This window comes from Eretmochelys imbricata, chromosome 8, assembly GCF_965152235.1.
Source record: "Eretmochelys imbricata isolate rEreImb1 chromosome 8, rEreImb1.hap1, whole genome shotgun sequence".
Taxonomy (NCBI): Eukaryota; Metazoa; Chordata; order Testudines; family Cheloniidae; genus Eretmochelys; species Eretmochelys imbricata.
This window is the reverse complement of record NC_135579.1, coordinates 89,113,298-89,127,876: the sequence shown is the minus strand read 5'-3', so window position 1 is coordinate 89,127,876 and position 14,579 is coordinate 89,113,298. Positions and strand designations below refer to the sequence as shown.

The 14,579-nt window shown below is 41.3% G+C and overlaps 1 protein-coding gene across 1 annotated transcript in view; it reads left to right on the top strand.

Moving 5' to 3' along the window:
* SGIP1 (SH3GL interacting endocytic adaptor 1) overlaps positions 1-14,579 on the top strand; it is a 106,089-nt gene that overhangs the window by 21,583 nt on the left and 69,927 nt on the right. The window contains exons 5-7 of the mRNA XM_077825368.1: positions 1,181-1,235; positions 3,895-4,070; positions 14,427-14,438. Of these exons, the coding sequence (XP_077681494.1) occupies positions 1,181-1,235; positions 3,895-4,070; positions 14,427-14,438 (243 nt within the window). The remainder of the gene's footprint in view (positions 1-1,180; positions 1,236-3,894; positions 4,071-14,426; positions 14,439-14,579) is intronic.

The window sequence follows — 14,579 nt, the reverse complement described above, 5'->3', positions numbered from 1 at the left end:
GTTTTTTGTTTGTTGACGTGACTTTGACAGTGCTTCATGTGCAGTCAATTTAACTATAGGTCGTTTCCCTGTTTGTGTATCGTGCAGCAACAGGGGTGAGAGAAAAACCTGCAATAAAAATAGAAAAATGGAATTGTAAAACCACAAAAATTGATATGAGGGAACTAATCCATTTTTTCATGCTGTGTGCCTATTTAAGTGATGGAGTAAATCTTACTGTTGAATCAGAATTGGCAATTGTAAGAACGACATCACTGTGGAGAAAAAAAATGAATTCAGCTATTTTATCACCCTGCAAATGTGTAGTTGAAACCTAACCTTACTCTGAAATATATTTTATATCCGCATGTTAATTAGATTGTGTAAAATTATCTAGATACTGGGTAGCTCAAATTACCCATTAAGTACCAATTACCCTGAGTAATAAGGAAAGGTCTATTTGAGACTGATTATACCATCAATATGGAATATGTCAGAGTTAATTGGAAAAAAAAATTTCAGTTGAACATTGAGAGCATTTACCTGCCAAGTAGCTAATGGTTCAAAACTATGTTAAATGCAGCACTGATGACTTTTGCCTTAACTGCCTATGGATCTGATTCTATAGCCTGTTCCACAGGCTCAAAGGCCTGCAGGGTCGAATGCTCTTCTGGAGCGTATGAGCCCTAGAATGATTGTGTTTCTGTACTACATGGCTTCTTATTTTTGGTGCCTGCCTTCCATTGTTTCCATCCCTCTTCCCAGCACTTTTTACCTGCCTAATTCTGTGGACCATAGTTGCAGTGGTTTCTGCAGCAACCCAGCAGAGACTGTTAAAATCCTGTGCGATTCCTACAATCCTGCCTTTCTTTTCTCTCCAAACCCTTACACTTGCCAGGTCAGCTCTGTGCAGTGGACTTGATTGACACTGTCAGAGTTAACAACAATATCACTTACCTTGTCACGGTAGGGTAGTTTATAGATATTAACCAATGCAGCTGCAGCCATGTTAAGCCTCCTATAAACAAAGGCTTCTCTTCAGCTTGCTCTACTTTTTTCTAATTTTGGGTAAAGCTCACTATTTAATCAGTCCAGCGTTTCCTTTGACATATCCTCCTGATAGAAGAAATCGCTTAAGTTGCTCTTCAGTGAAATGTTTAACAAGAACTTAATTACTTTGCTTTGTTTATGCCCCACCCAGAATTCACCTGAACTTGATGAAGAGGGATACAGCATCAGACCAGAAGAACCAGGCTATATCCTTTATTGTTAGCCTTACATCTCAGTTTGCAAACTGTAATATGATCATGGGTTCATGGAGTGGTCACTGAAATTTTTCCCTTATTTTTCTGTACACTATTATTCCTCAGCTAAAAGTGAAGCCCAGTGGAGATTCACCTGATACAGAACTGCCTTGTTTTATTCATAAGAAATTAACAGAAAGGAGTAAGTGGATAGGAAGCACACTGAGAAATAATTACGTTCAGTGCATGCCACTAAAACAGATGTGATTATAATGCTTGCAGTGAATCAAAGCAGATTTCTAGCCCTTTTCTCTGGGTTGGCAGAAACTAGAAGGGTTGCAGAAGCAGTATGTTCATTCACTGGAGGAAAGAAGCAGTTTCCATCTCTCTGCAGAACGCCTTTGGCCTTGTAAGAGAGAATTAAAACTAGAGGAGCTGAACAAATGTTACATTTATGAGTCTTGAAAAGTAGGAATCCTCATCTAATGGTCAGAACCCAGATCTCTAGATTCTCAATCCTGTTTTCAGCACTGCCATAGACTCACTTGGGCAAGTCACCTAACTGTTCTTTAGTTCCCCCATCTATAAAATGGGGGTGCTACTATTTTACTTCTCAACGAACTAGTGACACTGAGTGTTTATAAACCATGTTGTGAAGTTAATATAGAAATGTGCAAAGTATTGTATTTAATCTCAAGCTTGTTTATGCTGATCTAATCGCTGTGTAATTGTTGACACTGTTCCTTTCATCCATTTAAATGAATGTAAGCAGGAGCAAGAGGAGATATCTTGTTTTTGTAAAAGCAAATCTAAGCAGAAATGAATTTGCCTTTTGAAAATCACCATCCATATACAATGACGTGTAAGAGGCTTTGAAAGTGTAGATATATATTTTATTTAAAATACATTTGTCTAGGGCAGGGGTGGGCAAACTTTTTGGCCTGAGGGCCACATCAAGGTTGCGAAATGGTATGGAGGGCCGGGGAGGGAAGGCTGTGCCCTCACAAACAGCCTGGCCCCCGACCCCATCAGATCCCTGCCACTTCCCGCCCCCTGACTGCCCGCCTCAGAACCTCTGACCCATCCAATCCCCCTGCTCCTTGTCCCCTGACCCCCCCAACCCCTATCCACACCCCCACCCCCTGACAGGCCCCCCCCGGGACTCCTGACCCATCCAACCCGCCCCCCACTCTTTGTCCCCTGACCACCCCCTCCTGGGACCCCCCATCCCTAACTGCCCTCCCCCAGAACCCCACCCTCTGACCCCCCAGGACCTCACCCTCTATCCAACCCCCCCCTGCTCCCTGTCTCCTGACTGCCCCACTCCAAACCTCCCCCCATCCAACCGCCCCCTGTCTCCTGACTGCCCCCTGGGTCCTCCTGCCCCTTATCCAACCTCCCTCCCCCCTGCCCCCTTACCATGCCGGCGGCAGGACAGGCTTATTAGAAAGCCTGGGAGGTGGGCGGGCACGAGCGGTGGTGTGCCTGCAGGGGAGGGGCTGGGAGCTAGCTTCCCTGGATGGGTGCTCAGGGGCTGGGCAGGGTGGTCCTGCGGGCCGTAGTTTGCCCACCTCTGGTCTAGGGTGTGACAGGCACCATGGAAAACCCTTAAGATAGCTATAAATTTTATTTACTTGGTACAGAGGAGCCATAACATTTTAGATATTCTCAAAATGTAGAATAATATATACACACTGGCCCATCTCCTCTACTGTGACTCTCAGAGCACAAGTATGAGGTGTGCATATGAAGGAGGCTTAAAGCTCTCCCTTTATCCTCCTCCTGCTGGTCAGGATCTCTGCATTTTGTTTGAACAGACTGAAGAACTCTCTCTTATCCCAGGATGTAACACACAGCTGAGGATTGGCACAATGAAGGGATATTGTGGGTATGTCCCCTTTCCTCCAACCACACCCTCTATCCCTGTTGCAGGGAAAGTTAGTGGAGTAAGATTTGGTGCTACTACACCCTTTGCACTGGGTTGATCTCCCTTACTGGCTTTGCTAACTTTATAGGTCGTCTGTGTCAATGGTGCGATACAAACCAGCCACGCTGCAGACAAGAATCTGGCCTGTGCAGTGAGCTGCCTTTAGTAAGTAGACCGTGGGAAAATAGGCTCATAACTTCCTCTTCTGCTGCCACTGAAACTTCCTGGTTACGTATTCGTGTATAGAGTGTAAACTGGTACAGTGCTGAGTGGTGGAAAAAGAGTACTCCTAAATTAATGCTATCCCACAGTGCAGTTTTACCTACTTTTATGAGCAGTCAGCAATTTACATCCATGCTATTGTGTGTGTGTGTGTGTGTGTGTATATATGTATATTATGTATCTGTTATATACAAATATGACAAAATGGAATAGTAGTGACAGGATTGGCAAAAATGTGTGACCTCTGTTACCCATTTTTGCAAATGTACAGTTGGGGTAAAATTTTCAAAAACACCTAAATCCCATTTTCCAAAGTGACTTAGGAACCTAAATCTTACTGGAAAATCAGAGGGATTTAGGCTTCTAAGCACCTATGTCACTTTAGAACATGGGCCTGAGGCACTTTTTGAAAACTTGACTTTAGGAGTTTGAAAGGATGGGGAGGGAGGTGGTATTTTGCCTCCACTATGTATAAAGAGCCTACCTCTTAGCAGAACAAAAAATTCTTTAACTGTGATCTACCTACCAAAGGAAAGCACTTTTATTCCTCAAGCGAATCAGAAGAAGAAGAAGAGTCACACAAGAAATTTAACATTAAGATTAAGCCTTTGCAGGCTAAAGACATTCTTAAAAGTGCAGCAACTGTAGATGAATTGAAAGCATCAATAGGCAACATCGCACTTTCTCCATCTCCAGTGGTGAGTGCCCTGTGTTTTAATCTTTTACAAAGTTGGGAGAACAATAACATCCTATCCTGATTAATTGTTAGTAGTCAGCAAGTCTGTTAATTGAGCGTCAAACTGATTCATAGTTAAATACAATTTTTTTGCACGTTGTCTAGTTTAGACACTATTTCTTAGTTTAGTCACCCAGTAGCCACGAATAGCTCTTGGAGATTCAGTGTCATGATTTTTAATAGATATTTTTAGTTCAGAATGTGCTAAAATATCATGAAGTTTCCTGAATGTGTTAAAATACTATGAAGAATCTAATAATTTCTTGATGTACTCCTTTATTTCAAAAAGGAAAGGAGTACTTGTGGCACCTTAGAGACTAACCAGTTTATTTGAGCATGAGCTTTCGTGAGCTACAGCTCACTTCATCAGGTATGTATCTGATGAAGTGAGCTGTAGCTCACGAAAGCTCATGCTCAAATAAACTGGTTAGTCTCTAAGGTGCCACAAGTACTCCTTTCCTTTTTGCGAATACAGACTAACACGGCTGTTACTCTGAAACCTGTCCTTTATTTCAGTGAGTTTCACACATCTCGAAATAATCAAAACCCAACATGTATACTTTTTTCTTATTTTCTTATTTAAAAAAATGAGTATTTGCTATTACAGTAGAATCTGCACAATCCAAACTCCAGTTATCTGAAACTGCCATTATCCGAAACAGGGTCATGTTCTCCTCATATCTGTTAATTGCGTGGAAATTTCCCTCCGATATCAAAACTTATTAGGGCCTGATACTGCCAATCTTACATTGGGCAGTACCACACAGTGAGTCACCTTATTGAAATCAATGGGATGGATAATTCATGTAAAAAATTACTACTCAGCATAGGTAAGGGTGGGAGAATTGGGCCCTCAGTATCTCTCGTGACATTTGAGTAACTGAGATTGTCTCTCGTTGGAGTCTGTATGCATCCGATGAAGTGAGCTGTAGTTCACGAAAGCTTATGCTCTAATAAATTTGTTCGTCTCTAAGGTACCACAAGTACTCCTGTTCTTTTTACGGGTACAAACTAACATGACTACTCTGAAACTTGAGATTGTACTGTAATAGCAGTAAAACAATAAGGCAAAACTCCACTGAAGTTGTTGATGCTACAAAATGTAAAAATGGCAAAAGTAAGGTCAGAATTAGGCCTCGTGTATTTCTCTGCTTTTACCTTCCCTCTTTCATCCTCACGTATTAATTTTAATTTGTTTCATTTTCTGCTGTACATAAAAATCCATCAGAACTACCTCTTGTTTTGATCTGTTACTTTCCAGATCACAATAACACCTACACATCTTTGTAATAACACTGATATACAATGTTACATGTGCATTCCTTAATGAAGAAATAAATCCAGATTTCTAAAAGGAAGGACCATATTTCATTAAACCCTTCCTCTTTTTTATTCCATTAGCATGTATCTTTTTCAAGGCTTACCAAGATCTCTGACTTGCTATCCCAATCTATTCAGCTGTGCAAAGCTCTGTGATTTCTCTCTATAGGTAAAGCTTTTTGTTTTTTGTTTTGTTTTTGAAGTTGCATGGATTTGCAAGTCTGGCATCTTGCTTTGAGTTTGGGCTGAGAATACACCCCAAAAACTCAAAGTGAAAATGAACTAAAACTGAAGTCTTCCCCACCCCCCTTATTTTAGGCCAGTGCAACATCACTAAGTTATGTGAGTGTCTAAGTAAAGCCACCCTGAAGTGGGGAGTTTTACATCTGGGTTGAAACCCAAACTCTGGTGATAACCTGCCTGTGTGGTGTCTCTATGGAAGTTTTATTTTGATAATTGGCCCATTTAGTGATTTTTAAATGCTTTCTCCTCATTGTGACCAAGTTGCTTCCTGGAGTTTCACATTCAAAGCCCAGAACCAGTATTAAAGTTCCTAGGATCATGCAACATCATCTAAACCAAATCTGTTCGTGATTCTCTTTACCACATCACAGCCACAGTAATCCAATGTGCATATATCTGTGTGTATCTATCTATAGACAAAGATATCATTTTGTGGGGAGAGGAGAAATACTGGAAAATTTAAAAAAATAGAGATAGCACTAAAAATATACCAAAGGGATCAATTGTGCACTGTCAGGTGCAGAGATAAGGGCGAAAAGATCTAATAGGCTTCTTCAATGTCTGATATCTGCTTCTGGGATTAAAATAGTTATCCTCATCTTAAGCAGCAGAAACTACTGCTATTCTTCACAAATAGCAGGTGCACTATGTAGAATTTGAAATCTGTAAATTGGAGCAGTTAGCCCACAATGCAGCCCCCATTCTGAGGTCCTTCACCCTCACTAATAACTCATATCTCCATAATTCATGACTGGCAGATGTGTGATACTAACTCATCAAGTAATTCTGTACTTTGGTCATCTAATTGCCCTAAAGCTTATGAATTTTAGGTTGATCTCATGCTGAAGAATATTAGTGACCATGAAATATGTTTGCAGGTAAATGAAGATACATTAAGAGAGTATCAAAATTTGATCGGTTCTTGGCAATCACATTTTTCTTAGCTGTTACCCTGTTTTAATAATTTTGAAAGAAAACTTCCATGAAGTAACATAAAAGGAATTCGGCCCATGTGGCCACTTGCTGTCTTGTGCCTTGTGTTCCTGAAATTGAAATAAGAAAAAAAAACAACTAAATTCCACAGACCTGCACACTCTACTAAATACACTGCAAGGTCAAAGCCTATTTTCACTTACAAATTAAATGAGAATATCTGTTTCCTAGTTTCTGTGATTCTTTTGCCACCCAATGGAGTTTTGCCTTTGACTGATATGGAGCTGGATTTAGTCCCTTTGCAAACACATTCATGTTTGTTAATTTGCTGCTGCATGAAGCTCTTCCCTTTTGCATGCAAACGTGTCAGAGTTTGGTTTGTGGCTAGTCTTTGTTCTAGTGAGCTGACTTGTACAGTTATGAAGTCGTAAAGATGCTGCAGCTGGCCTGGAGGCAGGACAGCAGCGTATTCTGTTGCTGTTTGCGGAAGCTAGGCTCGAGTCAATTTGGGACTCTCATTTCCTGGGCTGTGGGAGCTGTGGGGACTGTAAATCATGCAGAATGATGGCTTTATTGTTCTGTGGAGCATGTGGCTTCCTGATCCACTGACACTGCCTGGAGGAAGTTAGACTTGAGGCTAGTTGCTGCAGTGCTGATCACAGAAGGGAAATATGCGAATTAGAAAGAAACATTAGGCAGAGATGAAATGGGAGAGAGAAAGATACTAAGAGCCTGATCCTCAGCTACTGTAAATCAGCATAGCTCTATTCAGTTCAATGGAGTTACACTAGTTCACATCAGCTGGAGGATCTGACCCTAAATATTAACATTAAATTAACTGGATTATATGTGGTCTGTCTGAAATGAAGAATCACTCATGGAGTTATCTAAGATAAAGGCATAGGTCCAGATTTGTGGACACTCCCAAAATACATGCAGCAGAAGTCAAGGGGCAGTGTGCTCAGCTGGCATAAAGCACTCCTTTCGGCTGCTCTGATTCTTGTGCTATTTTTAGCAGCTACCACCATATGTTGTGTTAAACTAGCCTGAGGGCTGGTCTTACGTACATTGGCCTATAAGAACCATGAAGGGGTGAATACTTGGGCCAGGACTGGATAGCAGATATGTGTTCTAACTATGTCCCTTTCCTGACACACTGAAAAAGGAAGGTATGTGTCATGTTAACCCTGCGTTGGATGTACCCCACTGCAGGATCAACCCTGCACACTGGTGATCTTCCCTGGCTCACTTACTCAGTTTCTGCAATTTTAGTACAGTGACAACTTGGCACAAAGCAGACGTAGTGCACCTGGGCATCTGGCCCATATAACTGAAGCCAATGTCACCAGCATTGAAGCAATGATCCTCACACACCAAATTTGCTGGGGTGGACATTGTGTGCGGATGCCAGACTCTCGCCTTCCAAAACAAGCCCTCTATTCTCAGCTCACCCTGGTCAGAGATCCTGTGGTGATCAGAGGACATGCTACAAAGACACGCTGAAAGTGTATCTCAAGAAAACTGATGCGAATATCACAAGATGGGAGGAGCAAGCCACCAACTGACCTCAATAGCGCCACATCCTTCATCAGGCACTTCAAGGAGAAGTGCCTTGCCCTCCAAGCTGAAAAAAGAGAGTGAGAGAGAGGAGGAAGGAAAAAAGAAAGAACTTTCTCCCAGCAGGCAGCTGACCCACCAGGAAATGCCTGTACCTACTGCAGGTGGATCTGTGGTTCCAGGATCGGACTCCTGAGTCTTCTCAGAACCCATCTGTAAATCTCGAATTGAGAGATCGCTGATGATGATGACCTGGGGATCTGGTCCATATACTAGAGCCCCTTCTGGTTCAATAACTAGGTACACTTCCTTGAGAATGTAGCTTTATTTACGAGATCATATTGACACAAGCACAGGAGCTGATGCACCCCCTAGCATGAAGTGGTTTCTATCATATACAGGGTTTACAGTTTGGTTCAATGGCTCTCAGCACCCCTACTATAAAAATTTGTTTCAGCCCCCCTGAACACAAGTGCATTTCCACAATACAAAAGCACAAAGTGAAAGGATTTTAGCCTGCAGTCAACCAAACTATCTTCCTTTTAATCTCCCGCTACAACTTGTCTGCTTCACTCCCATGGGAAAACACTATATCGAATTCTGTCAGTGCAATTCAGGGAAAAGAACACTGTCAAGTTAAAAATGCATGTATTTTAAAAGTTTCCTTAACAAGGTTTGTTTGTTTTTTAATAGTTAACTTAGAGCAGTGTGACCTAGTGGATTGAGTTCTGAAGTGAGACTTATGAGACCTGGGTTCTGTTCCTGACTCTGCTACTGGCCTGTTGGGTGACCTTGTGCCTCAGTTTCCCCATCTGTAAAATGAGAATAATGATACTGCTCTCCTTCGTAAAGTGCTTTAAGATCCACGGATGAAAAGCCTTCCATAAGAGCTGAACCTGTAGCACTGCATCCTTGTACAAACGGATAAAACCCGTATAGTGACTAAACAAAAGTCAACAAACTAGTCTATTTTCCTTGTCATAGAACCATAGGGTTAGAAGGGACTGCAAGGGTCAACTAGCCTAACCCCCCTGACAAGACGCAAGATGTGTTGTGTCTAAACCATCCAAGACAGATGGCTACCCAACCTCCTCCTTTTGAAAACCTCCAGTGAAGGAGCTTCTACAATCTCCCTTGCTCCAAACTCTTAAAGGGACAGGATGCAGGTTGATATCCTCCTGACAGGATGTCAGGGTGGTATTTACTATCAGGACAGTATTTACCTGCATCCTGTCCCTTTTAGTATTTGGAGCTCTGCTGAAATGGTCTAAGGGGGTACAGTGGGAAAGCAGGAAGTGGGCCCAGGAGGGTGACTCCCCCTGAATTGGGAGGGTAACAAATGCACTTTTCCCTGTTTGTGCAGCTTGTTTAATTTTTGCATTTCCCTCAGTTTGGACAATGAAAATAGACTGGTTAATTTACTTTTGTTTAGTCACTGTTAAGGATTTCATCCATTTTTACACCCCCATTTCCACTGGAATTTAAAATCCAAAGTAATGGAAGGCTCTGGGCTTAAGTTTTGTGAAAGCTGTTGTTCATCTCCTCTCTTCCCAAAAATTGTTTTTTCAACCAAATTTGGCCTGACAGTGTCTCTTCTGTTTGTGAAAGCAGTGTTATAACTGATCATGCAATATTTCTGTATCTTGTACCCCTTGTCCAGCTTACATGCAGAAATGAAGCAGACTGCAGTAAAAAGAAGGAGCCATATCTTTCCCCCTGTATGTTAATCCTTTGTCTGCATGTAGGGCAAGGTTGTGAGCAACAATCTGAAACAAGCCTAAAAATGAAATGGCACACATGGTTCTTGTTAGTACAATTCTAATCGTTCCATTCTGTCATAGAAACAAATAAACTTATGTACTTTGGTCACATTAGGTGTAGAGATGGAAATAACCTTGAGAAATTTCTTATGGAAGGGATAGTGAAAGGTTGTCATGGCAGGGGACAACCAACGAATGGTGTGTGGCAGATGACTGGAAGGTGAGCTGCTGAGTACTCAAAGTTAGCAATGGATGTTGAAGGCTTCCTACAATTCTGCTACGGTGTCACCGATATTCAGATATGAATAAACGGATTTACTTTACTAATTCTTAGCAACATTACATTTGTTTCTCATATAGCTATCCTTTGCCCTACCATAGGTGTGTGCCCTATCTCACTCAAAACCCATTAAGTTAATTACCTCAACCATGGTTCTAATATTTTCTTTTCAAAAAGATGGATAGTGTCTAGAAGGATGATGGGAGATGCCCGTGTTTACGTGCTTCCTACTCTTGCCTCCCTTGATCCTTTGGGGCAAAAGGACACTTCAATTTAAAGATGTCTGAAAGAATAATTAGACTTGTCTAGAAACATAAATATAATCTATAGAAATAAAAAGAACTGTGCAGTTACTAGGGAAGGAAGATGGAAAGTGACTTGCCACGTTTTTCATAATAAAAAATAAAACTGCAGCTACTCAAGTAGTTCTAAGACCATTAAATATGCTGCTTTGTGGTGAGAATCACAGATTTTAACAATGGGATGGTGTCCTGTCAAAGTCAACTGTATCCTTACAGAGAGGCCAAACAAAGCCTTCCTTGGCTGAACGTAGCAGAGATTAAACCTGCAGTTATTTGGTGAGAGAACAGCTGAGAGCCTCCTGCTAAATTTTAATCACTCTGTTTTGTCAGATTACCAGAGGAACTGTTCTATTTGAATGTATGATCGCTCAATTCTGTTTTGTTAGAATCTCTCAGTACATAAATAAGGTCAGATAGATGCTTCTTTCTAGCTTGCTTGAATACACCTATTCTTTCCTGTTTAGAAGTAGTTTAATTTGTTTCTTTACTTGTTGGGGTAGTTCATGATGATGATGCAACCTGACGACATCAGATGCACCAGAGTTTTACATCCCCAGCCTCCTTCCATTTTTTTTTTTTTTTTTTTTTTTTTTTTTTACTGGCAATCCCAGTTTTGTGCTATTTGTACAATGGAAAGTCCAGCTCCAAGTAGGAAGGGTTTTTTAGTGATCTTAAGCAATGTTTGTTTATGCTAAAATGAGTATATTTTATAGTACAAGTTAGGGTCCTGACTTAAGTTTATGCATGCATGCTTGAAAATGATAGAATTCTGATTCCATACTTCAACAACTAAATAAAAGTTCAGAAGTGTTGAGCTCTCACAGATTTTATAAAAAGAAAAGGAGTTTTTGTGGCACCTTAGAGACTAACCAATTTATTTGAGCATGAGCTTTTGTGAGCTACAGCTCACTTCATCGGATGCGTACCGTGGAAACTGCAGAAGACATTATATACACACAGAGACCATGAAACAATACCTCCTCCCACCCCACTGTCCTGCCGGTAATAGCTTATCTAAAGTGATCATCAAGTTGGGCCATTTCCAGCACAAATCCAGGTTTTCTCACCCTCCACCCCCCCCACCCCCCACACAAACTCACTCTCCTGCTGGTAATAGCCCATCCAAAGTGACCACTCTCTTCACAATGTGTATGATAATCAAGGTGGGCCATTTCCTGCACAAATCCAGGTTCTCTCACTCCCTCACCCCCCTCCAAAAACCACACACACAAACTCACTCTTCTGCTGGTAATAGCTGGGAATATTGTGGGGGGGGGCGGAGGGTGAGAAAACCTGGATTTGTGCTGGAAATGGCCCAACTTGATGATCACTTTAGATAAGCTATTACCAGCAGGACAGTGGGGTGGAAGGAGGTATTGTTTCATGGTCTCTGTGTGTATATAATGTCTTCTGCAGTTTCCACGGTATGCATCTGATGAAGTGAGCTGTAGCTCACGAAAGCTCATGCTCAAATAAATTGGTTAGTCTCTAAGGTGCCACAAGTACTCCTTTTCTTTTTGCGAAGACAGACTAACACGGCTGTTACTCTGAAACAGATTTTATAGGCGACCATGGGATGTGCCGGCTTTCCCCACCCCTGAAAATCATGTCACTTTTATTTATGTTCCATGGCCCTTTGTCCTAATGTAGAGGAAAAACGACCTGAATAAATCACTTTTCTCTGAACCTAACATCCTGGTAATATTTAGGAAAACCGGGACTAGTCAGGGATAACCCAATAAAGGTATAATACATTTTTACAGGAATTGTATTAACTTTTTGAAACTGTCAAAATCATTAGAAAACTTTTGAAATCATTATTTTCAATTGCATTGGAATCTTCAGATCTTTGTAAATGAATGGTCTTTGCTAGAGAGAACTTGTTAATAAGCCCAATGTGCTCATATGTTCTTAATGAAAGAAAAATTCACCATTCACTGTAAAAGTTAGCTTCTTGATTTATAAATTAAAACTCAACCATAGGCAGTATTTCTTCTATTCCTTGCACAACTGACCTCTGAAAGTCAAGGTGATAGATCACCCTTCTTGGTGCAGTAATATAACCACTCATTAAAACCTAACAGCTCTGATTGCCTTTGCCAGAGTGGCCACCAATCAGATACACCCAGGCTGGAAGACAATACCTCATTTAGAGAGATGAGGGTTTTTTCAAAGTGTAATTATGTTTCATAGCTGCTGCAGTGGCCATAGTCATGGCAGCACATACAGCAGGTTCAGTTGTTTCCAGTAAAGATTTATTTATGACAAATAAATAAATGTGTATTTTATGAAAGGTTGGGGGAACTTATAGTGCATTCTCTGATTTCCTCCATGGAGTGGCCATACAGATAAGTTCCTCATGGGTCAATAACTGACTGACAGACAAGAAATAAAGGGTAGGAATAAATGGTCATTTTTCAGAATGGAGAGAGAGAAATAGTGGTGTCCCCCCAGGAATCTGACTGGGACCAGTGCTGTTCAACATATTAATAAATGATCTGGAAAAAGGGGTATGCAGTGAGGTGGCAAAATTTGCAGATGATACAAATTACTCAGGATAGTTTAAGTCCAAAGCAGACCGCAAGCAGGGCCGCCCAGAGGATTCAGGGGGCCTGGGGTCTTTGGCGGCGGGGGTCCTTCCACTCCGGGTCTTCGGGGCACTTCACCGAAGACATGGAGCGGAAGGACCCCTCGCCGCCGAATTGCCGCTGAAGACCCAGAGCGGAAGAAGCAGCAGCAGGTCCTTCACTCCAGGTGTGTTCGGCAGCACTGAAGGACCCGCCACCAAAAACTCTCGTGGGGGCCCCTGAAAACTCTCGTGGGGGCTCGTGTGGGGCCCGGGGCCTGGGGCAAATTGCCCCCCTTCCCCCCCCCCCGGGCAGCCCTGACCGCAAGGAATTACAATGGGATCTCTCAAAACTGGGTGACTGGGCAACAAAATGGCAAATAAAATTCAGTGTTGATAAGTGCAAAGTAATGCACATTGGAAAACAATACATACAAAATGAGGGGATCTAAATTAGTTGTACCATTCAAGAAAGAGATCTTGGAAGAATAAGTTCATGGAGGATAGCTCCATCAATTGCTATAGTCAAGATGGTCAGGGATGCAATCCCATGCTCTGTGTGTCCCTAGCCTCTGACTGCCAGAATCTGAGAGTGGACAACTGGAGATGGCACTAATTGCCATGTACTGTTTGTTGCCTCTGAAGCACCTGGCACTGGCAATTGTTGGAAGACAGGAGACTGAGCTAGGTGGACCATTGTTCTAAAGTTTGTGAGCAGCACCATTTAAATCTCTTTCTAACTAGCATAGTAGCTGAAGCTCACTATGGGATAGGATTCGGAAGACTGCTGAAAAAATGGGAAGTTTTTTTAAAAATGGAAGAGATTCTGATAAAACAGAGGCAATTGTGGTCATCTCCCTTGAGTCATGTGGGGCTCTATTTCTCCATCCCCTGCCTAAAATGCTAGAGTACTGAGCTTAGGTGCAATACTTTTTTAGAAGCCTGCAACTTTTTGAGATTGGATCCTTTCATTATTCTTGCATTTGTCAAAGCTTGTAGAGTATGGCACTTTATTTTCCTGTCATATAAACCCTTTTAAGAATTTAAACTTTTAATTGAAAATTAGCTTTGAGTATAGTTAGAAATAGCCAGCTATGCCAATATCCTGTTATCATTTCTGTAAATGGCTTAAATAAAAGTGCTGTGTTGTTCTATGCTATTTTTCACTGTAATCTTATGTCTACCTGAATAATATTCAGACTGTATAAAATATTACCACTTTGCTGTTCGTTTAACAGGTAGGCTTTTAATGCTGCTTTTCATAGATGTAGATCTTCTGTTTCTCCATGTGGTAATTATTTTTAGAAAATATCTTATTTTCTCATTTTCTTTTTTTATTTTGGCTGCATTCTTTTAGAGGAAAAGTCCGGTAAGAAATCATTTGCTCTTTTTCTACCTTTTCATAACTTTTTTTTTAACAGAATACTTTGGTGTTTTTCTGTTTCCTCTATCAATTTTTCACTTGTCTGTAGAACTGAAATGTAAAATGAAAATACTGTATATCATTGTT